The sequence below is a fragment of the Myripristis murdjan genome, chromosome 18 (assembly GCF_902150065.1).
Source record: "Myripristis murdjan chromosome 18, fMyrMur1.1, whole genome shotgun sequence".
NCBI classification, from domain to species: domain Eukaryota; kingdom Metazoa; phylum Chordata; class Actinopteri; order Holocentriformes; family Holocentridae; genus Myripristis; species Myripristis murdjan.
The window spans coordinates 21906030-21933829 of NC_043997.1; the positions used below are offsets into that span (position 1 = coordinate 21906030).

The window sequence follows — 27800 nt, forward strand, 5'->3', positions numbered from 1 at the left end:
CACATAAGTCAAGTCGCTGCAGTGACCTGTACATGATATACCGTCTCCCCAGGCTGAAATATGTCTCAGAAGTTGCAATGCATTCCTTTCCTCTTTGCTGTGGCTTTGCTAATGTTATCTTACTGAGCTCTGATGATACTGATGTCACTACCTGTGATAAAATGGATTTGACCACACACGTGGTCATTTTTCTCTTAAATTAACACTGTCTCTTTCTGAATAAAATTCCAAAACATCGGCAGTACTGGTGCAGGATAGGCCTGGACACTTAATCAAAATATTATTGAAATCGCAACATGGCCAAGTGCAATATCCAAATCACCGGAGCTGCAATTTTTTTGATAAAGGTAAAAATAAGATCCAAAAGTTATTAATCCTACTAAATTTATGAATCCATTCAGTCACAATGTGTGTAATATGAATTGCAGTATGACTTCTTTACCATGTCGTTCAGCCCTAGTGAAGGCACAGACATAACTCTAGGTAGATTGCTTTTCTACACCTGAAAGAGTATTTTAAAATTAAAAAAGTACATATGGTACTTGTGGCCACTTGAATGATGTTCACCTACTTTTGCATTGCACATGTGTGTAATTGACTGTATTATAATTCCTTCCTTCTCTTTTTGTTGGTGTCGTTGCATTTGAGGACCATTTCTAGCTCTTAATATCTGGGGAAACCTTTCAGAGCTCCAGATTTCTTGCCAAGAATCCATTAAAGTCTTTCTTCGCTATCCCTCCCACCCATTTTTAGGCAACTAGAATACCCCACAAATTTTCTGTTCGGTCACAGCGTTTTGACATGAAAGAGGTTTTTCTGAAGGGCAGAGGCCTGCATTGCTTTCACTTGTATTTTGGCACTGCGCTTTAGGATTCTCAAATATCAAAAGTCTTTGGAATCAAGGTAGTTACGCTGGAGTTTCACCCCTGCGGTTGTCAAGTAAAATAAGGTTTGTATGAGTTTCAGGACTATTTTTAACAGACACTTGCCTCTGAGCTCAGTTCCCTGCGTTTGCCTTAGCTACACTGTCTAAGTGCAAATTTTAGGGATTTTTTTTTTATTTTTTATTTTTTTTGGTTGCTGCCAGAGCCTTTCCTTTTCTGCTGGCACCAGAGTGAAAACATGAGGCACTGTAGAGGGGAAAACTAGGTCTTGACTCATATGGGCTTTTGAAAACTGATACTGATGTTTTGGCATTGAAGCTGCCAGGAAGCGGACTCTGTGCACTGATATTCAAAATCTTTAAATTAGAGATGCACAATATATTAGTGGTGGATATATTATCTGGTAAATGAGAAAATGAAATTATTGTTAGTGCTCCAATGATGGAGCTTCAGCTGATGATTACATCTGATAATGTGGATGCTGTGTGTTGTGTAGTGCATCATGTTTGACGTGCGGGCTCTCTAGCCATACAAATTCTCTTGAATCAATATGAATTTCATTGCTGCCTTATGGCACAGTGAGAATTTTGTTAAATTCAACTTAGTGTTTAAACTTATGCTTTATTGTTCTCTTGACATTTACACAGTAATGTTACTGATTATCCTATCAGGTGCAACGAACAAATAATTGTTGGTTATTAGCCATTTAATTCCAGTCAGGGAATTAAAATTTGACCATTTTCGTGCCAGACAGAATAAAAATGATTATTTTCAGGTTGGAAATGCCTGACGCAGCATTTTTACCGTCATGGGACACTAAAACTCTCCACTGAAAGCTAGACTAATGAATTTTTTAGGTGGGTTAAGCAGCTCTCTAAGGCAGTGTGAGGCAGATTGACATCTTAGAATTGAAACTGGTCGGTAAAATAAGGATGAACCCCATCATATCAGAGCCTTGAAAAAGGCTACTGACAAGATATCACCATTTCCAAATGTGTTTGTGAAACTGGACTGAAAATGTCCCATTGCCAACCAAAATGACAGCTAAACTGAGCCGCCTTATCAAACCGAGAGAGATCAATTCTTTATCAGTGCCAAGACAATTACCAGCACAGTGGCAGAAAATAAGACTTCAACACTGTAGTTACTATGCCAAGTTGAATTTCTTTCATACCCAGACATAACATATAAACGCAGCCTTTTATAGCATAACAAAAGCAAAAGAAATGAAGACATGTTCTGCTATAAGGCTGTGACCACTTGTTGTTTTAATTATCAGTTATTCTGACTATTGCAATGGTAATTCTCTAAATTATTCTCACAATCAGGATTATTCCTTGAAGTTGCTTAATTTAAATCAAATTGTTTCAGTTAAACTTTTTTCTTTTACTCAATTACTTTTGCACGTTTAAGTATGACATCTTAGGGGTTGAGCTCCCCGAGACTCTACCACTGTTATCTTTGTGATGGGCAATTGCGGACAATTCTTTAAGTCTGTATCAGAAGGTAACACCATCAAACTGTTAATTTAACCAAATATTTTCATTTAATGAGAGTTTTATGACAGAGTTTGTTTATTTCTTTGGCATTTCTGCTTTAGCTGATAGTGACAGTAGAGAGAAATAAGAGAGGCAGGAGAGAGAGTGAATGACATGCAGCTATTGGCCCCACTGAGAATCGAACCCAGGCTGCTGTGGTAAGGATTTAGCCTTGATATTGTGGTCCACGCTCTACCAGGAGAGCCACCAGGCCGCCTGCTGTAATGTTAATATAATTTGAACAGAATGGCAGTCGAATGTGGATCAGAGTTGCCTGTCTGAATCCTTGCAAGATGAAGAACTTCAGCAAAGTCCAAAAGACATGAACGGTACTTTGGTTTACAAATGCACTGGCAGAGAGGTGATCTTTGGAATTCAGATACTCAAAGTCCAAAAAAAGGGGAAAAAAATAAATAAATAAAATCCAAGGCCACTTTAATAAAAGGCTTTTTACTTACTTTTTTTTTTTTTTGTGGAATTTTAGAGCGAGGGAAGGCAACCGTGTGCCATGGAGAGCAGAGGGTGTGCAGGTTTTCATTCCAACCAAAACCCATACCAGGTGATTTCACTGATTACTGTCAGCCAGAGAGGAGGAGCTAATCAGTGAAATCAGTTTTTGGTTGGAATGAAATCATGCAGCCTCTTTGCCCACCATGGCTTTGTGCATGCTCACCGCAGGATACTAACCTCACACAGGCGCCACTTTGATCATGCAGTTATTTTCAACAGTTTTTATTTAACTTATGCAAAACATCTTTGAGTACCATGAAAAGCACTCTATAAATAAAATGGATAATTTTTATTGTATTTATTTCTGACTTGGGAGCTCAGCCTCATCCTCTGTCCATAGAAACCACTCAGCCTTGTTTTTATCATTCCACTTCCTTTTCCCTACAGTTTTGGACAGGATTTAGACTTTTATCTGAAGCTAGCTCTTTGGATTTCAACAAACTGCCACAAACACTCCTTATCATCTTTGCTCATGCTTATTTTGCAAAAACATGTGCTTTTGCATTCTCTGGGGACAGAGATGTTTTTGAAAAACACTCCTGTGTGGATAGTTTGTTGGGTTTTTTTTTAAACACATAAGTAAAGTTTAGTTTTCAAAAGAATTGTCTCTGTGTGAACATGGCCTTAGTTACAGTCTTGGTTGCAGCAACACTGTATCAGTCTTTAACCTCTTCAACTCTGCCAGTCTCACTGGTGGGCTCGTCATTACAAATGCATGCCGCGCGGCCGCGTTTTGTTCAAGCCCACAGAGCTTTATTTGAAATTCTAGTGGAGGTTTCAAAGATCCCAAATATGCGCCGCAGAATTCCAGCAAAATGTGTCTAAAATGATGCACAAGACATGTAGATATTTTCGATTTGTTGTAATGCTGCAGCCATAAAACAATGGCATCTTGGCTTTCAGCTTCTATTACACTCAATATCAGTGTGATGTAGCTTCAGTGAAGCGCTGCGACCAGCAGATACACAATAAGGATTTGACATTGTCCTACAACATAGAAAATGTGTTAAAGCTACTAAAGTGGAAATTTAAGGGATAGTCAGAGTTTAAGGGGTTAAAGTCAACTTCATTCCATTCACTTGCATCATGCCTCCAACCCCCAACACACACACACACACACACACACACCCAAGCACCAAGAAACGTGTTATATCAAAATCCTGTTCAATTACTTTGAGCTTAGTTGGTGCCTGTGTGCAGGGCCACCAGCACACAGACACATGAAGTGCCAGCAGTCAGACAGAGCAGCAGCATGGTGTGCCAGTCAAACTGTTGTCTTTCCTAAGACACCATGGTTGTGTCCTGGTGACTGGACATTATATATTCAAAGAATCAAGAATTTGTGAAGCTCAAGATTATGCGCATGAACACTTTTGAACTCTGGAATGTTTTGAGCAGTCCCCTCCCTTCATTATGTCCCAACCCCGCATCCTGTTTCAATTGGAAATCCTTCAAATTATGGAAGCAAGATGCCATCGAAATGCTGTTTCCTTGTGAATAATTCATTCGATCAGTTGGTGAATGCGAACATTCCTCTTTCAGCTCTTCCCGAAACTGCCCTCCGAGGCAGATCTTATTCCTGGCACTGGACGAAAGGGGTTGTTCTCGACACCAGCCACTAGCTCATGAGTTTACCCCCACCACCACCACCACCAGCAGCTGTAAGGCGTTTCCCCAGCCTCCATCCTCCTCCTCTTTCAGCTTCTGCCCAGAAATCAAAGAGCTGGAGGACTTTGCCAGTAATTGTTTTACGATACAGCAGAAATCATACCTTCTTGTATAGGTGGAACACAAAGAGCCAGAGCCATGAAGACTGCAGGCTGCTGCTGCTGCCATGAAAGAAGGAGGGCAGGGGGGGGGGGGAGGTGCAGATAGACGGGGGTAGCCGCCGCCGAAAAACAGGAACTGAGCTGTAAATGCTCACTCTCCCCTGGTTTTGTCAATGAAAGAAGGGTGGAGGAAGTGGTTTATTGAAGCATGGTTTATATGGGCTGTCTGTTGGCAGGTCTTTCACTTCTTTCTCCCCACTCGCGCCTGCCATAAAACATTTGGCTCTTTTTTTACAGCACCTCCAGAAACATAGAAACCAAACTGGAGGATATTTAGGAAGAACTCACAAGGTCTGTGGGCTCCAATTTTCTAAGGTTTCGTTAGTGAAAGCCACAAGGTTAAAGTTGTGCCACAGCTATCTGCCACTTTTCATTTCTGATTTTTTTTTTTTTTTTTTTTTTAATAAATCACTCACTGTGGTCACCATTTGTTACCCTGTGGCTTAATGATTAATTCCCATTTGGGAATTAATTCACTCACACACTATCAGCGCCATATGTAGATGTTTGGATGGTCATGAGAAGTTTCAAAGCTTTGTTCAGATGCCTCTCAGCATAATTGATCTGACCATTTTAAGTAAATAATTTTTATGATTTAGAAATGTTGCTTTCTTGTAATTTTTCAATTTATTTTAATTTATTTATTTTTTTTTTTGCTTAATTTCGTTTTTTGTTTGTTTGTTTGGTTGTTTGTTTGCTGTTTTGGTGCCAAATTGTTTCCCTAGTGATTATTTTATACTAAATATTCGGATGAACACATTGCCCTTGCTTACAATTTAGGAAATGCCAGTCAGCATATGCATCTGTCAATGAGGTATTCATTCATCTGAGCAAGGCATACCATTGTGGACTGTGGAAATTCTGTTTCGTTGGCTCAGGCATCACAGGTTGCAGTTCATCGCTGATAGATTTGAAACAAAATCCTTTCCACAGTTCTGCGGGGCTACAAATCCCACAGTGGCTGTTGTCAGTTTGGCAAATGCTAAGAAGTGTAACCCTACACATAACCAGGCGCTTGATTGTCACAAATCCCCCACAAACCACCAGCTCAATAATAGCATCAAGAAAAAAGAAATAAGCTGTTGTCATGTGCAGCTGGGATTTTTGCCCAAAGACTTTCCTGTTTCTGTCTGACCTGCCTGCCATAAATCAACAAGGCTGTCGCTGCCTCTTTAGATGGGAAGCACAATCCAGTGCTGATGCAATTTTGTACATTCTTATATGTATATTTTTTAACAGTAGTGTTTTGTGTGCTTATTTTATTTTTGAAATTTAGGTAGATGTGGAAGTGGAAAGGGTTGGGAGACTTATTCTGTATGAAGGAAAGAGCAGTGTTGCTTCTTGTTTTTCATGCATCGTATGTGCAGACTTAAAAGATTCGAATAGGCACTAGGAATAGAAAGCCGGCATGAAACTGCATTCAGAACAGTTAAGGATGTCAAGACATCACGCAGCTGCTGGGATTCACTCATGCTTTATGGCTGAAGAGCATGATGGAGGAAGAGGAGACAGATGAGTTTCTGGCCGGCGCTGACAGTGGATTTATTACCTGCTGTAAAGATGAGCAAAACGGTGAGCGTAATAGTATTGACAGAGGACAACTATACTGTGGGCTGCCTTTCAGAAGCACTGTTTGTCTTTTTAATGCAGGTAAAGACAAGTTCATTTTTATTTGAAGGAAGTGGTGGGAATCTAGACATCTGGCTTGAACGAAAGTCTGGATAAATATTATTAAAGGCTAAGTTCATTTCTTCCCTGCAGTCTGAGTGGAAATGTTGAAATGACCTGATCTGACTTGGATTTGATGTCGGCCCGAGCAATATATCTGTTCTATCAATATTGTGATATAAGACTCATCTGAGATTTTCTATATTGTAATATAATGTAAGTGTTTTCTTCTTGGATTTAAGGGCTTTAATGCAGTGAAGGGATGCAATTTGCTGAACTTATTAGACTGTTCAACCTAGCTACTATTTACCTGTACCTGCTTGGTCATCAGTGTCGATATTGAGCTTATGAAATACAGTTTTCATAACATTTGTATTCCTTTCAGCAACAGTGTCCACCAGTAGCATTTAACAGTACACACACACACTTTGAGTACACATAGCTGCTCAAATACCCTCGATTTGGCATCAGCATTCCACCTTGTAAGAAACATGAGTACCGAGGCAAGAGGTGATCACTTGTTTTCATAAGAGTGGGAGACAGGTCATGTTATCAGGCTGAGCCTGTGAAACAACATTTGAGAAGATGCAGCAGTAAATGTCACATCACACACAGTGTGTGTGTGTGTGTGTGTGTGTGCGAGTCCCCTGGGAGGAATGGGAGTCTGGCAGCAACACCTCATCCCTCTGAGTGTGTTGTTTGTCTGAGACCTGCTACCATGGCACCTTTGGCATCAAGAACATGGAGCGCCCTTTTTGTTTTTTTGTTTTGTTTTATATCTTCCCCTCCCCCAATAATATTCCCATCCCATCTGTGGTTTGTCCCTTGAGGTGGTTGTGGCTTCACACCTGTGTGGTTTTAGTTTAGGATGCACATATGGTGTGCTTCACTTAGAGAAGTGATGTGTAATTTCTTGTCATCCTGATGTCATCCAAATGTGCCTTTGTCAGTGTTTTCCCACTCTTGACATTTCCTGCTCGGTGGTGACAGATTGCCTGTATAAACAAGAGAATGGCCCTGTCAACGACATGAATCACCCAGACCAGGATTCACCCCAAAACAAAGCTTTCCTGCTTTGTTCCAAAACCTGTCTCACATGTTTAAGTGCCTTAAACATGTGAGACACTGGGCATTTGCAGAGTAAAATTTTGGTAACAATCCAGCACCTCCACCCACCAGTTGTAGTTTTTTTTCCTTTAGGGGGAGATGAAACATCCAACAGTTGGTGCCACATAAATTGGTATTCATCATCTGAAAGCTGGCAGCCTGAAGATAGATTTAAGATGCAGCTCTGCACTCAAGTTATTATGGTCATAAATCTGTAATAGACATTGTGTTTTGGTTAAGCACCCATTTATTTACTTAATTAGAGTGTATAAAGGTTAGAACATTATGACTGAAGCATATGATAGGCATTAACATTTTCAGTTGTGTGTCATAAATTGTTAAGCTCAATTTTTGAGTTGATACAACACAGATTTGGTGCAAAATGTAACCATTTTTGACCAGTCAAGAATTGATAAACACAGTCAAAATTCTCTCCTAAATACCACATTAGGACACCAAGACCTTGAAGAACACCTTAAAAAATGCATGCTTTGATTTGGTGTCAAATTTTTGAATTCTGGAGATTTCTGTACGAATTGCATCCAGACATCCTCTGATTCGGCTTCACTCTCTAGTCTGTGGATGTAAAGGTTCATGGAGCTGTGATTACCCTGGAGGTCACCATAGGTCATTTTATACAGTGACATCAAGTTTCAAAAAAAGGTCTCGCTACAATGAAATGGCTACTATAGGGGCTAACATCATCACACATCAAACCCAAATGATTTTATTTTATTTTATTTTTATTTTTATTTCTCCCCAACAGACCCAACAAAATGATCACCAAATGTAGGATACAAAAAAAATCTCACTAAACAATACATCAAACAGTCGACATGTAGGAAACACACATGTTGCATTCAAGAAGGGCCAGAAGGAAGGAAAACACTTATCTGGTGCTGCCCCTTCCTTACGATCTCAAATCACTCTATATATATAAAAAAATAAAAAAATAACTAATAATTTACAATAATTTATGCGACTGCAAGACTGTTAAGGCTCCAGTCTGCACAAATACACCATTTTACAACAGGCCAGAAGAACACATTTGGACTGCATGGTTTGTGGGCCAAACTGCATGGGATTAGCATGAGGTGGGCATGTCTCTATGAAAATGGGTTCTCCGGGCAGCCACGGCTCTCCCCTTTGCAGAGATCTGGACGTCAGAGGTCAAGAAAACCCTTTCAAAACTTTGGAGCAATATTCCACCCTCTTGCCAACAACCTAAGTGGTGGCAATAGAATCCTTAGGTTGTCTAGTTTCATATGATACAAATATCATTACCATTATGAGTCCTCACCTGCCTCTGACAGACAGTATGTTGGCCCAACCCACCAGTGGGCCATTGGAGTGTTAACAGCATAAAGCAGACATTGTTAAAGCCATAATTTTCCTGTTAAGAGTAAATGTGAATAGGTAAAGTGGAAAAATACTTTTGTTTATTAATGTCCCAGTTTCCAACATCTGATTTAAAAAATTCCTATTAGTATTTTACAGGCGCTCTGTGATTGTTTTTAATGTGAAGCTGAGTCACTGGCATTGTAGTGACCAGCTGAGTCACGGCTGAAGACGGAACCTTGATTTCCTGAGCAGTGAAAACCACCTTTTTTAAAAGCTTTTCTGAATTTGCATTTGCATTGGAATGAATATAATGAAATGCCCCCCCAACCTGTTCCCCTGCAGTAGCAGATCTCAAATGATTTCAACAAGAGATCATGTCTCAGAGGGAAATGTAATACTCTTGTCTCCGAATGATATCTGCTCTAAAAAGGATAAATTCACAAGCTTTTTTCACCACTGAGTTGACATGCATATTTAGATTTCCTTCAAGAAGGTATAATTACCCTCCACATCTTGACCAGTCATCTGCCAGTCCTCAGCTGCTGGATTTCTTCTGAATGTAACTCATGAAGGCAGTTGTGAAGCTTTTTTCTTCATACATGGTCTTCATCAGAGGCAGCTGCTTGCTGGGTGTCTCAAACAATCTACAATTTTCAAGTAGTTTGAATTTGAGCCTCAAGACCCCATCAGGATGTTTTTTTTTTTCCAACCTCTTTTGTTTTATGGTAGAGCTTGTCGTCTGGCTAGGCCTCATTACAAACCAGTCTCTGTGAAAAAGGCAAATACATTGTGACTGGCATTGTTCTATGATTGGCATTTTGGTTTAAAGCAAGGGGAGAGGGTGGGGGGGCTGGGGAGTGGGGCTTGAGCCATTCTCAATAAAAGGCAAGGCCCCTGTTCCTCTTCCGCAGCTACTGTAATCTTTGGCAAGTTTTCTGTTACAGCTCAATGAGTGTATTGTACATCTCTGCCTCGCCGATGCTCCTTCATCTAACAGTGACCTTTTCAACCTGAGCTACTGAACCACAGCCAAGACGCTGCAGCCACTCCTGCTTCACAGTTGCTGGGTTTATCTAGTGTCTACACAAAAAATGTCTTCCTCTTTGTATCAGATCCATCAGATGTCTCTGGAAAAGGAAAAATTGAATTTCTGTTGCATTACAGAACCTCTGGGGTTATCTCTAGTATGAGTTTGAGTTAGAGGCAGATCTTCTCTGGAGAAATTCAGAGGCCCCTGATGGCAAAAACACACTCACCTTTCGTTTTTAATCTGGACTGGGGCACTGCAGCTGAGATTATTTGGTGTCATCCAGTCAAGACAAGGATACGTGAGTCATTGGATTTTACAGGAACATACAGTAGAACTTTGTGTCTGTAAGAATGGAAATAAGAATCATGTTCAGAAATGATGATGATATGACTCTGGGGAATCCTATAGCTGAAAAATGACAGGAGTTATTGTTTATAGCATTTTCTTTTTCACACCTTTGCTGGCCAAGCTCATACAAAAACACAGCAAGTGATATATGCCCCAGAATGTTCCCAAGATCGTTAAAAGGCTGTTTCAGCCCCACAGTGTAGGCATGAATACACACGGTCACACACTGACTGATAATGTACAATTTATCTTCTTTATTGGTATTTTAAAGCAGAAAATGTTATTTATTACAGTTTTGAATATGTGTAGGGAGTAAAAGCCATGTCAGATGATAGTTGTGAATAATTGGATATGCTCACTGTAGAGTGCTCTGAAACTTAAGAGATGGAGCAGAGACTGCTGCAGGATATAAATAATAGACCCAAAGGAGAGGAAGACTATGAGACAAAACAGCAGGGGTTGAAGTGAACTCACATAATCTGAACACTTCACACCATGACACACTTAAAGACCATCAAACTGTGATCAACACATTTTATTGGGTTTTATATTTCCTGTTGAGTGATTTAATTACACAGTACCATTCCATGAGTGCTGATTTAGAGTATAACGGCTCTCTGACATTTTACTATTATGTATCATTTCGCTTTAAACCCGTAATAACCTTTAATTATCTTAACTGCCATGATCTATATTCTAACAAACTTTGCAGTGCAACAGCACAAAGATGAACATAATTCCAAAAATAACATTGGAGTTAAATTATGAATGGTTGACAGAGGGCTAGGAGGGGGAGCAAAGAAGCCTGGATGCTGCTGCTTCCTGCATTTTTTGACTGTTGCCTGTTGAGCCGTGCTGCCTCCCAGTCTGTGGTGGTGGTTAGAGCTATGGTTAAGATGAGGGGTTGTAAGCGTTGACTTGCAGGCAGCTCTTTGGACAACAAAGTACCATGTGTGGAAACCTCCAGGCAAGCTAACTTGTGCCTGGCAAATTGCTTCTGTTCAGTCGAAGCTAGAATTCTCTTTCTCTTACTCTCTCTCTGTCCTGCTGTTCGCCTGGAGTTTCATTTCCCCCAATTTTCTCCCCAACAGCCACAATCAGCAATGCCAACTAGCATCAGGATGAATGAGCAAAAACTGGAAGAAGTGTAGGATTTCAAATACCTCAGGTTTTTATGAGTAATGACAGGAGCTCTACAAAAGAAATTAAAGCAAGAATTGGTATTGCAACCTCAGTCATGACAAGATTTACCAGCAGGCAGAGTAGCGATGTCATCAGCTTCCGTGTGAAGATCGTGGTCTACAAGTCACTGGTCTCCCCTCTTGTTTATGGACGTGACAGTTGGACACTCACAGGATAAACTGAAGGCAGGACATAGGCTTTCAAGAACAGGCTGAATGATGCTCCACATCCTGTGCATAGATCATAGGACAACAGAATGACCACCCTTGCTGAAGAACGGTTGTGATTTACACCATAACGAACTTTGCACCATGACAGAACAAAGATAGACATATTTCCAAAAATAACATTAGAGTTAAAATATGAATGGTTGTCAGAGAAGAATGATGGGGAGCAAAGAAGCCTGCATACTTATGTACATATCTCCAGGTGTGTTCATATTACATCAGCAAACCCTGGACAAAAGCCAAAATAAAGCCTTCTCTGTAAGGCAAAATAAATGTATATGATCAAAAGCCTGTGTTAATGTGTCGACCTACACCAAGTAGCAAGCTAACATTAGTGTGCCGTCTGGAAATTGTTTGTGTCGCCTAGCAACATTTCAGTCGCTTGAATTCTGAGGGAACTATTTGTGTTGGTGGAGCCAAATAAATGGTTTAAAAAAAAGAATCAAGAATCATAATTGGAGCACACGAGGGCTCACCTGTAACACCAAGGCTAGGCTGCAGTGGCCTGGGATCAAGTCCAGCCCAGACACTCTGCTGCATGTCTTTCCCGTCTCTCTCCACTGTTACTGTCAAATAAAGCAGAAATGCTGTATAAAACCAATATCACCCTCGCAGGTGGATTTTTTTTTTCTCTTGTGTTTTTGGGTGGCTGAGCTCATCTCCCTCTCAGCTATGTCTAAAGACACTGCGGTGAATAGACCCTTTTAGCTGTGTGTAACGGAATCTGACCCAGGCCCACAATTAGCCATGACCCATAATATTTGTTCAGCATTATTGGGTTTTGGACACCGTGGCCCCAACGATGAGGGTGACCCCAGCGCAGCCAACCCAGGCATCTGTTATCCCTGCTCCTTGCAGGGGGCGGGGCCAAAGTGTAATATGAGAGATCATGGCTTCCTGTGTTGACTGTTAGCTTGATGTAGCTTGAGCAGAAGTGTCAAGTCTTGTTGGTGCTGAAGATCACTTGGGACAATTCCAAGTTCTTTGGCATTGGTAGAAGACAGGTTTTCAATAAAATGTTGCAAACTTAGAAATGACTGACACATTAAAACACAAAGTAGATTTAAAAAAAAAAAACACAATATCCACCTTAAAGTCCTTATTGGCTTATTGGTCCACTGCACGTCCTCACATGGATCTGCTTCACTTGCTTCATAAAATATTGATTCATGTAATTTACTGAGAATATAGGTAGAAGCTTTGCAGCATTACATTTCATTTCACATATTGAATGAGACTGGCCTGGAACATGATGTAAAGTCTTGGTGAGGTAAAATTAACTTTGTACTAGACCAGCTGCAAGAAAAATACTGTTTTCATTATCTGGATTTTTCACACAAATGCAATGCAAAGAGCTTCTTCAATGCAAAGAGCTCATTATTCTCCAAGGAGTTTTGTCATTTCTTTGTCTCTTTTCACCGTGGACGCTGTTTAGTCCAACTAGAGCATCTGCAGTTTACTTGAGTAGTCGTCAGGACTGACCTGAATGCCATTTTTACAGGCTTAAAAAACTCAAATACTTGTTTTTGAAAGTAGGCGCACTCATTAAAAATATATGTTTAAAATCTTTCGCGAGGCGTTGCAAGCAGTTACTCAAAGCTTGAATGGTGGGGTAACGACTGCAGTTCAAAGTGCACTGAGTGGAGAATCAGATTCTTAATTCCATGTTCAAATGTCATTCTTGCTAATCAGTATATGAATTGTTGAATAATATTATGAGGTCAATATTAGCATTTGATTAAGCGTCAAATATCAGCCAGTCAGGTAGTCCACTTCTGAGGAGAGCTACAGAACTGTAGCAGAGCTACAGAAAAATGGTCTGTAAAACCTGCAATGAAATTTTATTTTTTTTTGTACATCTGTGTTTTATTATCAGCCCTCAAAGACCGATATTGGTCTAACCCTAATGAATAATTAGCTAGCTGTTAGCTAGCTGTTTCCTTTCAAGATTATAATCAAACATCCAATGGATTGTCAGCTGCCCTGGTAATATCAGCCTCCTTTCAGTCAACACTGTCAAGTTGTGATCACTGTTGCACTTTAAATTCTGATTCTGATGCCAATTTTGATTTAGTCCTAGTCTTTTCTCTAAAATGCATTTAAATTTTGGTCACATTTTGAATTTTGTTAAGTTTGGACTAGTTTTTGTTTTTGTTTTTTCAACAAAAAGACATGTTAGTTGATAAAAACCAAATTTTACTTTGATTTTACTGAATAATTTTTCATTTTTTTCCTCTGTAAATTCCTCATTAATTGATTTGTCAGTGGCCTTTACACACAGATGGATCTACATTCCTTGTTATAGCTTCTTGTATTTTGCTTCAGTTGTTCTACTGTGCTTGGTATCAAAAATAGTTTGTCCATATGTCTGTTCACTTCCGAAGGTCAGGAGGAGGTCAGGAATTGTGTTTCTGTTGTTTTCGTCTTAATTTGATGAAAATGTTATGTCTGTAAGACTGTTGTTTGCAAGTTGCATTGTAGAGTTTATCTGAAGGTGAACCAAAACCAAGAATTGGGAACACAAAGATAGATGCAAGGCTCTTGTTGTTTTGCTGTTCTATCAGTAAACACATTCACCACATACATGGACTTAATTGGTACTGTTCTCTGCAAAATCTTCTGGGATGAAGGCTGGCAGACAGGCATCTCCAGGGAAGAGCACCTGAGCTTTAGTACAGGTTGTTTGTCTTGAAAGGCCTGTTGGGAAGGAAGATATCTCGCCAAGAACTGGTTGGATTCCCAAGCTTTGAGATCTCTGGCTCTAATTTAAGCCACAATTTTTTTTGGTATTGATGCATCAAGATGGGAGACGGAAATGGGAGTCGTCCTTAATGAGATCCCATGAGAACAGAGCTCCAGGTTTGTTCACGATAGGTTTCACACTGAAGGACTTTTCTGAAGCAGAGGCAGCAGTCATATATCCTTTCATGCATTTTCCCCCCCGCTCATTTTCATGGACAAGTATTTAAAGAAGTCTAGTGTTTATGAATGGGTGTTGCCTTCGGAGCTGGGTCTGTCTGCGGATGGTTGTGTTCGCAGCAGGCCTCAGTTTCCACAAATGTTAAATGTCATGATAAAATGGTCTTGATTATGCTGTATTCATGAAAGCCCCCTTCCTCCTGTACACACCACTAATATTCACACACACATGCACACTGCTAATACACACTCAAGGGTGATCAGGCTGTTGGCACCTGCTATGAGTTTGTAGAACTGAATTAATTTGCTCAGATTGTGCCAGTTTTGGTGTTTATCAGTCACCTTGATTCGGAGGTTGGTGGGGTTTTTTTTTATAATGCAAGTGAATAGCTAATTTTCTCTTCTCTTTCATTGCAGTGTGCAAGGATCCACCCTACAAAGTGGAAGAGTCTGGATACGCAGGCTTCATCTTGCCTATTGAAGTTTACTTCAGAAATAAGGTACATTTAACAATTCTTCCAAACACCCAGCCAGCTGTATTGCTGTTCAATGTAGCAATCAAGCATGCAAATTAAGTTTGAATTATCATGTTTCAGTAAAAAATTTTTAGGATCACCTTTGCTTGAGACCATGTTGTTGCTGGATTGGGTTGAATAGTGTTGTGAACAAATGTGAGAGAATTGTGAAAGAAGGTGGACTGTTTATTGTGATTTCACCATCGATTTGATGATGGTGAAATACTGATGCCCTGGGATTTTGACTGTTCCTCCTCTTTCCCTTCTACGGGTGGACTGCTGGTGCCATTAGGAAGAACCCAAGAAAGTTCGCTTCGACTACGACCTGTTCCTCCACCTGGAGGGCCACCCGCCTGTCAATCATCTGCGCTGCGAGAAGCTCACCTTCAACAACCCGACGGAGGAGTTTCGTAGGAAGCTGCTGAAAGCCGGAGGGGTAGGTTAGGGGTGTAGGGGCGTACAGAGATGGGGGTAGCAAGCTATGGAGAGTGAGTGACGTTTCTTAATGCAACACAGACGCCTTGCACTGCAGCCCCTGAAGCAGGAAACACTCTTTTAACCTTTATTTATGCAAAGGAGGCTGAGCTGCGTGCTTTTTCCAGCAACATTCTGTTAAACTCCTGTACAGTCCCACACTAGGAGCACCACAGTCAGGGCTCCACGAGCACCGCTGCTCCCAACACAAATTTTTAGGTGCACCAGCCCAAATTTAGAAGCACTTCCTTAATTGACATTTAGCATAGTAGTCATATTTAATTTAATTTAATTTAATTTGATTTATTTATTTATTTTAGTTACCAAGTTAGCAATCGCAAAGACCAGTGCTTAGTGCTGTGTCCTAGCGCATAGTCAGTGAGGGTGTACATGCACATGCACTAAGCATTACAGGGCTGGGTGTAGTGGAATACAATACAGGGGTTTGGAAATGAACTATGATCTTCTTGGAATTCATTATATCAGAGGAATAGATGAATGAAACTAGTAGACATGCATTTCATGATTAATTTTATTCTTAAAAAAGCTACCAACATAACCAGTGCAGTAAAGAAGATGTAATCCATGCTTACAGCTCCTGTTTGCATCCTGCAAAATCTGTATAGCCTATATTGTACAAAGAACACACTGACTTTGAGAGCACTGTATTGTAATGTGCCACCTGACTTGTCCAGCGTGCGTCATGCAGGAATGGCAGAATTGACATTGCACCGAGATTTGATGTGGTCCTTGGGCTCTTATGGCAATTACTTTTTTTTTTTTTTTTTTTTTAAAGCAACGTCTTATACTTTTTCATTTAAATAAACTTCCCATTTCGGTGCACCACTCCTCCCACCTCTGCGCCAAGCCAGGTACACAGGCAAAATACCACATGAACGGGCAAAACTTGTCACCAAAATACCAATTTGTCATGGCACTACTTGCAATGTTTTTTGTGCATGGAAGTGCTGAAATACTGCTATTCATGAAGTTCATTTGCAGGACAGCCGGTGTTTAGAAGAGAAGCCTTGACTATAAAAACTAAATGACATTCTGTTTTACTACGTGTAACAAGCGACAATGTCCCTCATCCTATTCTGAATGTTCATCTATTAACCTACATTGAATAACCGATACTGAGTACGTTTTTTTTAAATAGTCTTTCATTTGGCTGTTTGACAAATGTTGAAAAAGAAGAAAAAGAATTTAGCAGGTTTTGTATTTCATCATCATTGATTATTGTTTTATTTCATTGAGGATTGTTCTGTCAGAACACGATGCACTTGTTCTGTTTTTTTTTTTTCTACAGGCTCATGGCAGTCAGCGTGAATGACTGTATATCGAGTAGCATTTGGAACTCAGTACTCATATCACCCAATCTACTCAAAAAAGTCCTCCATGCTCCTACCATTTCTGATAAAGTGGTATCAGTTTACCTCTGGCTGCTACCTCTGTGGCGGGTGCAGGCAGTGTGTTGGCCCCCAGCCAGAGGACCCCTGCAGTCTGGAAGGTTTTATGACTGGAGCTAAGTGCTCTGTATTTACTTTCCCCTCCGCCCCCTTCTTTGCCTCGAGGAAGACTCAAGTGCTGACATAGACCATGTCGAAACCTACATTCCTAGTTGTCAGGGGTAGATTCTCATTACTTAAAGGTCTATGGCCTTGGTACTGTACAATGTCATGAATATTGCCCCCCTCCCCCCAGTGTGTCACAGTGAAGCAGCACCTGATGAGTTACTGCTTTGTTCATGACTGTATCCACAAACTGTACATTTGCCTCAAGGGTTTTCAAAAGGAGTGAATGCTTTTGGCAACAGGCACACACACACTCAGACTTCATTTAATTAAAGAGCGACTCTTTGGCAAAAGCTGCGTTTCCTTGGCCCAGCTAGGATGGTAAAGATCTCAACTGCAAATGATCCCTGTTTGACTTGTAATGTCTCTGTTCTTAACAGCAACGGGATCCTCACAAAAGAAGTTCAGAAGACTCAAAAGTAAGATTTCTGACGTTCTTTGGGGGGAATGTGTGAAACACGTTTATCACATGTATTGTATTGACTGTATATTTAATCCTTTGGAACCCAGGAGCCTGTGGGTGAGCCTTTGTTTTGAATGGTTTTATTTCACTCTCTGAACAAAAATCACTTCATTTTTTATATTTATTTGATTTTAATTTAATTAATTTTTTGGGGTGTGTGGTAATTTTATTATTTTTTTAATAATTTGTTTTTATTTATTTATTAAATTTTTTTGGCTTCTTTTCCCTACGTTTTTTTTTTTTCTCTCAAGCATTTAACCACACAAAAAAATACTTAGATTCAGCATCAATGATCAGATTTTTTTAACACTTTGAAACCTGAGTAGAGTCACTTAGTTTCTTTCAGAAACATTGGGGAAAAGGAAATTAGCAAAACCCACTGGAAGATGAGCACAAAAAAATGGTCAAGAAAATGTCCACAAACTCAGCCAAAAATTTGGAAAAACTTAAATAAAAAAAAAATGAGATAGTAGCCTAAAAAAATACTTAAAATAAAAAAAATAAAAATTACAATAAAATTGCCAACTCCAACATTAAAAAAGCAAGTAAATATTGTTCAGAGGGTCAAAAAATCTGCCCATGGGCTTGTGGGCTTCAAAGAATTAAAGTTGGTGGAAACTGCCTGATGTGCCGTGATTGCTGTGCTTACATCTCTGCCTTGATGTACTTTGCTGGCTGGGATTTTGAACTTCGTGCACCTCGTTCCACCACAGACATGAACTCAAATATAGACCCATCGAGGCAGCTGTGTTGTCTTTCCTTTACTTGCACATTCTGGCCATTATACTAGCCATGTAATGACTGTAAGGGATTCCAGCAATAACAGGCAAATTTAGATGTTTGAATGTGTGCTTTGTAGACATTTGCTGCTCTTGGCATTGAAGGCAGCAGTGCGTTAATCCATTAGACTGCTTAAGTCTCCCCTTAATCTAACAAAACCTACTCTTAGTTCATACTGTACCTGCTTGAAATAACCAAGGTTATTTTAATACATAAATTACATTGGTTTTAATCTGAATATGTTTGATTATTGCATTAGGAAACAGAATGCCTTAATTTTACATCTTCAAAATATTCTTAATTGGGAATCTGAATGGGATTCTGTGCATGGATTAAGAAATTCTGAACTAAAATGCACCCAAGAAGTTCAGTTGATGTAAAATATTTTCAGCACACTATATCTGTTGAGGTATTTTTAAATACTTTACACTCATCCTTGAAATGATATATGAAAGGAAAGCCCTGATTGTCCCTCAGTTAGAACAAAGAATGAGATTTCCCCTGAAAAATACCTTAATTTAGTCAAGTCATTTGTCTTCAATTAAAATTTAGGGGTTCAGTCTTTAAATCTAGTACTTATTAACAAGTGTGGTATGTTTTCAGGTAAAAACTAAGGACATTGTAAGGGTTTTGTGTTTGGCAGTGGTTGCATTTGATAACTCAAAGACATTGAAAGAGCAGGACGGGAGCTCTTAATATGAAACATGCACACGTTTTCCGAGGCACTGTTGTGATGGTCCTGTTGGTGAATGCTTACATTTGTCAATCGCTCACAGATTTCTTGAGGGGTCTCTGTATGTGGTTGTCATTCTGAACAAGACGACATCCATGAATGCATCTTGTTTTGAAGTGGTTAAACTGAAAGCGGTCTCTCGTCATTGTGGCTTGTGTGTTGTTGTTCTTGTGGCAGGTGATGGTAATGCAGGAGGGCTCTACCTCCCTGTTCGGCCAGCACCTGAAGCTGCCTACGCTCCCCAACAGCTCACTGCCATCCACCCTCTCCGACCCAAAGAAGAGCAAGAGCTTCCACGGGTCAAAGGTCAGTTTGAGTTTCCAGGTACAGCCTGGAGCTGAACACCCCCCTCTGCTGCCTCCCGTCCACCCCAGAGACTTTTTACCCCTTTAAAGTCTCTGGGCCCTAATCCCCACATATTTGGCAGGTTCAAAGACATCCAACATATTTAAACTCGGTGGATTTCAAAGACCGTTCAACTTTGACTGAAGCGGAGTCTTGGCTGCTGCTCAGGCACAGGCACTTATTTCGATGACTCACACAGACTTGCTGTGCATTTCCATCTGCGAGTGGGCTTCTAGACGCCCATAATTTTGATTTAAGGCCCCTCCAAAACCTTGTGTATGTGGAAGAGTTTTCATACAATACAATCTCAGAGAGGATTACTCCAGTTGTTATTAGATAACAATCAGCAGAGAGAGAGACGGGAGAGAAACATGATAGTAGGCTTTAAAGCAAAACATTGGTCTTCTTGACCACAGCTAGGTGACTTGAGGCATTATCTGCCGCAGCATTAAATCATGTCTGTCAATAAACTGGCATGTTGCTTCCATTACATGTTATTTTTAGTCTCTTTTAAATGGTGTCATTTAAGAGCCAGGTTAGGAGAGGCCCATTGCACATGGAAACAGTTTCCAGTCTAAACACACTGTGTGATGAATTACCTTTGGAGCAGGAGGTCACACACACACACACACACACACACACACACACACACACACAGCACTATTCTAGCATCATTGTCCAACACTACACGATGGCAAAATAACACATTACGCTTTTCCTGTAAATTTCTAACATTACCACATGTTGAAGGATTTTTTTGTGTGGTTTTGAATTATGAGATTATATTTAATGAAAGGTTTTACACACTGTGACAAAACACAGTATTAAAAAACTGTCATTAAAGACGGCAGTGTGGATTGGAATCAGCAGGGACTCCCCAATAAGATTAATTTTGTGATACTTCCATGCCGATGCAGTGTATTAAATTTAATATATGTGTTTATATAAGTATTATGATTCGATATTGTGCAATTTTGGACAAAGTACAGGACTTACTTATATTTTACAATTATTGTAATTCATCTATAAATATGAAAAATAAAATTGTAAACATTAAATAATTAACTAATTGAATAAGTACAGTAAAGATAAAATAATGTACAATGATAATGAAATATAAATAAAATAAGACATCAGTAGGATGTCACATACTATATGTGTTTTCTGTATGTTTTTGTGCAACTATTGTATTGTAATTTACCTGAATTATACTAAAATTATTATATTGTTTGATTTTTTTTTTTTTTTTTTTAATCTGTATTTTGACTTAGATTAAAGACACACTATTGATTCAGGGTCAGCATGCCAATATAAAAACCTGGAAGGAAAAAAACTGTAATTGAATCATTTTTTTCACCCCTCTTCCTAATTAGTGGTAGGCTTAATAGTCCATTTCTATTGTTTACTTGAAAATAATACCTTCCTAGAAAGCAGACATTGCAGCATCAGCTGCAGCAGCTTGTGTGTCATTATCGTGGGCCTTCACATCCACTCCAGCTTGTTCTTATTAAAGCCTCTTCCTGATTTTGCATGTTCTCGGGTCACCTAGCAGCCTGCCTCTGGTGTGTATCTGAAAGGTTTGTTATAAAAGTGCCGTGTCTGTGATCGGTCCAATGATGATGGCTGTATAGATGCTGTGTGTCACTTCCAGAGCACTAAACCTCTGGGAGATGAACAGCTTTTTTTGTTGGGCCGCCATGGGAGGGAACTGAGTTGAAGGTTTGCTGAGGTGGAGGAGCATGCTGGAGTTTAGAGTGAAGCCGGCAGCTTTACATCCTGCAGGTCCCGGGGTCACGAGCAGATAGGCAAAATGAAAGGTTTTAGAGGTGGCTGGGCAGAGTCGTAACACACCCCGCCGTCTAGACTGCTTTAATGGCTTTACTGCATTGATGAAATATTGACAAGGGGGCTAGAGGTGCGACCCTGGGACAAACGACCCCCGTCGTTAGAACAAACACATTTCCTCCTCTATCTCCACTTGCCCTTCGCACCACTTTTAAGATTGCACATGTGTGGCTGTTGAAAAGGCCCTCCACCCCACCCAACATTGGCGGACAAAAGAAGTCCTGAGTTTGCTCTTTAAGCCCATCGATAGAGACCGGGAACACCCTTTTAGGTTTTCATCTACAAGAATGGACCTCTTTCCACAGATGGTAATGCCGAACTGCAGGGTGGCGTGCTCGTTTTCTCTTTTGTAAAAGGCTTGAGGATTAATGCTCGTTTGACCATGTATCCTAGCTACTGAGGTTTTGGTCACTTTGCTGTTGGGAGAGTATCTATTTGAAAAGCTCTACACGAAGTTTAAAGGGTTGGTAAACCCTGTTAAAAACAGGGCTTTCATTATTTAGTATTATTCTTGACTACTGTCTTCATCATACACCAAGATTGAAGAGTTCCTGAAAGTCACTGCCTGTAATAAAACAGAGTTTTAAAGACTGCATATTCTTCAGTAGAGTAATCCCTAGAGTAACATTATAATCATGACTCTGGCAAGACCAACCAACTGTAGTGAAAACCACTCAGTTGTTGGAAATGGCACTGCAGCAAAAAGATAGAAAATGTTTTCCTAGTTAACATTGCTGGAGAGTTCACTGGCTAAAATCTTACATTTTGAGGCTTGCAGCTCAAGAATTCAAGTGAGAAAATCCATCTCTTTCTCCATCCAGCTCCATATTTAAAGCCTTTGTTACCTCTCGCCACTTCTAGTTGTCCAATATAATCCTCGGCGTGCCGTGCTAACAAGCTAACAGTCACTGTTAATAGGCTTTAGTGTGTTGAAGCTAGCTCAGGATAGCAGGTGCAGTTGAAGAGTCAATCAGTGGAGGTGGGAGACTTCTGATTGTATTTCCCCCACTCTTCCATGTGAGAGTTACCTCTTAATCCCCAGTAAAACTGCTTGTTTGAGTCAGTAGATATCAACTGACAAGCCTCTCTCTGCACAGATTCTCATAGTTGGATTATGATTTCTATACCCAACGATGACAATTGGAAAAAAAAAATTTCATGAAAAAATGTACTTTTTAGTTTACTGCCATTTTAAAGTGCAGTATGTCAGTGTAAACAACACAATATGAACTACAAAGTGATGATATAATCAGGAAGCACTGATTGTGAACATGTAAAATAAGATTCAAACTTTTTATTAGAAATGAAAGGATCCCAACCAAAAGTGACATCCTGTTTGTACTTGAGCTGTATTTCCATATTTTAAGAATTGTTTTAGGGTCATTTTTTGGAACTCCCCACTTGCTTCACTTATTTAATTACCACAGCTCTACACCCCCATGTCTTCATCAGACATTGGCATTTTTTACTGGCTAATTATGAAATTGCCCTCTCAAGTTTGCCTGCTGTTCTAAAGTGGAATTTCCCTCTTCCCTTTGTGATAATTCTTTTAGCTTTTTTTTTTTTTTTAAATTTAATTCAGTATTATTTTATTTTATGCCCAGTGAGGTTCTGTTTAATTTAGCTGCAGCTCCCTTAGAGGTTGGTAGAATGTCTTGGCCTTTTTCAGGGTTTCCCTTATTGCTTTTGTCAACATGCTATCATACAGCTCGTAAGTCATGCTTGCAATGCAATAAATGACCAAGTAAATAAAAACCAAACCAGAAGCTTTTGTTTTTCAGTCCTTTATCATTTAGAATGTGTTCTTCCATTAACAGCATCAAGTTTAATTTGTTGGCTTTTACCCACAGGATGGCTCCAAAGGAAGCAGTACCACTCTTCTCACCAGCCCCACAACCACCAGCACCAACAGCAGCAGCTTCTCCAAGCTCCACAAACCCTCCAAGGACCACAAAGAGAAGCCTCCAAAAGACTTGAAAGAGCCCAAAAGTGCCTTCAGAGACTGTGGCTGGGAACCCAGCAAAGCCCCCAAAGAACCCTCCAGGAAACCCAAAGAGAACCAGCCACTTCGTGATGTAAATCCTAAGATGGGCTTCAAAGAGCCCAAGTCCTTGTCCAAGGAGCACCGAACTGAGGGGATCTCCCACGGGACAGGGCTCAACAAGCGCCCCTCTGCCCCTGACAGTGATGATCATGTGACCAAAAAACGTAAAAAGGGATATGTGGATTTATCGGGGAAGCAGACATCTGGGTCAGATGCCCAGCATTCGGATAAGAAACTGTTGAAAGATAGATCGCAGATGCGGCCAGGCAAATTGCGGCCAGAGGGCGAAGAGGCCGAGCGCAGAAAAGTGTCGACGCTCCCTCCGTTTCAGGAGCTGGTGGACAACGATTCTGACGTGGAGGAGATGTCCACCAAATCAGATGTAAGTGGAGCACCTTTATTTTTCGTTTGTTGTAATAGTTATCTGATGAAAGATTTTTTTAGCGCAATGGACGGTGCAGGATGGAGACTTAGCCGCTATATGAATTATGGGGAATACGAAAGAATAATGTACATTGGCAGTTGTCAACTTTGTGCCATTAAGTCCCAAGAGCACAGTAGCTGATGTCACTGCTGTGTGAGGGGGCAGGATGGAGATGATTGTTGCTCTTATCGTGGAGGTTTACCCTTGGAAAACCTGGAGCCTATTTGCAAGGTTTTATTTTGAAAGCTCACACACACACACACACACACACACACACACACACACACACATTCACATGCTGATGGCAGAGACTGCCGGCAGTGAGGGTTGGGGGGTAATTTTCTTGAAATGTAATTTGAAAAATATAATTCTAATAACAATAGTTTTGCTTCTTTCTTTTTTTTTCTTTTTATGAATTTCATAGTTTTACTTTTCTAGTAATTTTTTTGGCCAATTTTGTTTTAATTTTTTAAGATTTGTTTTTCCTCACTGTCAGGTAATAGTCTTGTTTTTTGTTTTGTTGTTTTTAAACTGATTCCTTGCCTATTTTCAGGTCATTGCTCGTTGTCTTTTTTCCCATGTTTTGATAGACATCAAGTGAATTTGCTCACATTTCAAAGGGTTGCACATCAGATCAGTGATGCTGGATCAGTGTCATATTTCTTGTGTTTAAATGCATTTTAAATACGTGCATATACCCTTTTTTAAACCTGATGAAGTTTTCTTGATTTTTTCAAAACTTGGGAAAAAGTGCAATTGGCAAACTAGCAAGAAATGGGGGGTGGGGTCTTACACGATTATAAGAAAAGATTACAAGCAACTTACGATAACATTATATTGTAAAAGATTAAAAAAAAAAATTAAACATTAATGAAGCAGCCCTTGTACTGCATCAGGATGATGTCCTGATTTGAGCTCTCATGGTGCTTTACTGAGGAAAGAGTCGAGGTGAAGGGCTGGTGGGAATATCCAGTTGTGTTTTTAAGACGCAGGGATCTGTTGGTGGCCAGTCTTCCTCAGCATGGAGGGGTTGTAAAATCAAATGGCCAACAGGGAGAGAGTCCCCTTCACTGGAGGTCTGGTGGGCTCCAGGGGACAGAATGGGGGGGATTTGGTGAAGGTGTGGGCATCAATAAACCTGGTGGGTGTTCAGCTGCCTTTGTCTGGGTGGCCAAGCAGGAAGTAGACAGCACTCACTAATGTTTCAAGGAGCAGTTACAGGATATAATTGTGTTCCCCTAATGTTTAGCTTGTGGTTGTGGAACTGACTCTCCATAAGCCAAAATCTGGGCTGAGATGCAGCACGTTTCCTCTGTAAAGGCACGACATTTTGTGTTAGAAGTAACAGTTGTTAACTGTGCAGTGACTCACTGCATTGCATTATGGTGTTGGTGCAAGAGAAGGATGAGAAGCTTATCAGAGGACCTTTTCAAAAGTAGGCTTTTGGCTTTTGACTGGGTTGCCAGGTCCTCACACATTTGGTGGAGAATCTCCCCATAAAAAGGCCTGTTTTTAAAGTGAAATAGTAGACAAGAAAGATTTATGGTTTTACAACACCTGAGGAGAATGGGGAAAGGAGGCAATGAATAGCTCAGAGGTCCCCTTTAATCTTTTCGCTTGCTCGTAAGAAGAAAAAGGGCGAACCTTATGCATTTGTGGCAGAAAGCTTCATTGTGTAACTCCCCATGCTTTTAGCAGTTTTCTTTTATGCCCATGGTGTGTTCATTTCTACAGTCAAATACTTACGTAATGGGTTTGACTTGGTTCTTTGTGTGTCTTTCTCTTTAGGGCCTGCTTAGTAAGGCAGGGGAATTATCTCTTACAGGCTACCAGAAACAGTTTTCTGTGTGCGCTTTGTCCGTGTTGTATGTAAATGCATTTTAGCGTCTTTACGGTTGGTCTGTTTTCCCAGAAGGAGGACTCAAGGTGAAGTCGGTTGTAAATGGGATGGTGTGGGGGGGAAGTGGGTGGGGGGCAAGTGGAGACGAATGCCAGGTGCTTCATTCTCCCCGGGCTAGCAACCCTGGTGGCCGAGCGCCGGCCAGCCAGCCCTGCAGCCCCACTCACACTTCTCATGTGACCGCTTGTTTGATCTTGGGTGTTTCCACCGAGCGCTGGGCCAGAAACGGCAGAGGGGAGGAAATGTGGAGTAGGTGATGACACGAAGGGAAAGCAGGCCGGCGTGTTCACATGAGAACCTTGTTTTGAGCAGACTGGCTGTTTGGCTCAAGGATGAGGGCATAGACTGAGTGATTTGTCACCTGCACAAGTTTGTTTAAACATCAGCCCCAATGTATTAGGAATCCACCGGATCAAGATTTTCCAAACCTTTTCATTTTCTGGACCCCCATGTTGACGGCCATTATGCCCCCTCCCCCGACTTGAATTGATTTGGTTTTCTGGACTCCAGTATTAAAAGATATTTTGGTTTGTGCCCATTTTGAAATTGTCTAGGTGTCACACTTGTCAAATACAGTAGCAATTAAAACTTAAGACTAATACATATTTTTGTGTTCTAGCAGTGTGCAGTGAATTAACTACTAATGTTACAGTGCTTATTCTGCTAATTTACTAATTGCCAATTAAAATCAAGTAAGAAATCAAGTAAAATTTCCTCAGGTTTCAAAGGGTTAATTCTTACATCTGAGGTAATAAATTTTATGTTCTTAGCAATATTTTGGTTCTAAACCCAGTAAAGATGAGTGTTCAGAGTTTGACATTATCCACCTTGCTCTAGAAACAGCTTAACTCAAACAAGTTAACAAGAGCTGGCAAATGAACAGTATGTTTGTGTTTATGTACCCACAACATTTCTGTTTAAACGAGTTGTCTTTGTCTGAATGAACCTACAACGTCAAACTGAAAGCTCCTTAATTCACATTAAAACGATGTTGTTTGTTCAGCCCCTGCTGAATCAGGAGAGCAAACCAAAAAGTTTCGGTCCGCTTGGCCAAGTCTCCTGGCATTTTGTCTTTTTGTCCTCAAGTTAAGAGAAGAGACCGGGCTGATGCAGGCAAAGTGCTGCTAAAGGCTGTTTATCGTCCTTGAAGAGGACTGCTTTGGTGGCTTTGAGTGAAGCAGGACAAAAGCCCTAAAACAGAGTGGTGGTGAGATTTATGGCACTCTGAAGAAGCTGTCCCATAAACCAATAGACCAGCTGTGTGTTGTTAGTTGGCAGGAGTTGACAGCCATTGAAGTTGCTCTGCCTTTTGTCCTCCATTCTCTTTTTGTCTCATGTCTCATCTGCACATCTTTCTCCTCCCTCTTCTCACCATAATTTCTTTTTTTTTACTCTCTACTTTGCAGCCTCCTGTTGGATCTGCAGCATACCAAAATTCTAGCAGACTTCTCAATCCCACTCATTGTTATGACAGTTTTTATATCAGAAAATGCAAGTACTAGGCTATCTCATAACTTATGGCAAAACCAAAAATTCTTTTAGCTGAAAAGATCAAATTCATGCTGAAATGATCACTAGATCTGTTAACGTCTTTTTTTGCTCCACAGTGAAATGCTGTAATCACTTTGGTACCGAGTCACCTCCAGCTCTCCCCTCCTCTTAAAACTGGGCTTTTAGAACTGGGAAAAGCTCATAAATTGCAACAAGGATGCAGTGTCAGAGCCTTGGGGGGAGAAAAAGCTCACACTAGCAGACTAGGCTGCAGATGAAGTGGCTATATCCCCGTCGTAAGAGATGCGATTATCTCGCCTCCGATTTGTGACGGCTCACACGCCTCTGGAATCTGAATGGAATTCCCATCCCTCTCAGCCTGAAGCATTGTAGTATGGGTTAACAAGGGAGATTTATTACATCTAGGTGCCATTATTGCTCAGTGCAGCGTGGCAGAAAAGAATTTTGACTTTTGTGACAGAGTAATATCTTAAAATTCACCACTGCTGTATAGCGCCCTGTGACATCCATGATTCAGAAAACACAGATGCAAAAATCAAGGCATAAACATGGATTTCATATATTAACAAGGACTGGTGTGGGGTAAATGCTTAAATTCACACATATAG

The 27800-nt window shown here is 40.4% G+C and overlaps 1 protein-coding gene across 2 annotated transcripts in view; it reads left to right on the forward strand.

The window, feature by feature from the left end:
- mllt3 (MLLT3 super elongation complex subunit) overlaps positions 1–27800 on the forward strand; it is a 58003-nt gene that overhangs the window by 10919 nt on the left and 19284 nt on the right. For both annotated transcript variants that reach the window (XM_030076680.1, XM_030076681.1), the window contains exons 3-7: positions 15001–15083; positions 15391–15534; positions 17527–17565; positions 19300–19428; positions 23163–23738. In XM_030076680.1, the coding sequence (XP_029932540.1) occupies positions 15001–15083; positions 15391–15534; positions 17527–17565; positions 19300–19428; positions 23163–23738 (971 nt within the window). The remainder of the gene's footprint in view (positions 1–15000; positions 15084–15390; positions 15535–17526; positions 17566–19299; positions 19429–23162; positions 23739–27800) is intronic.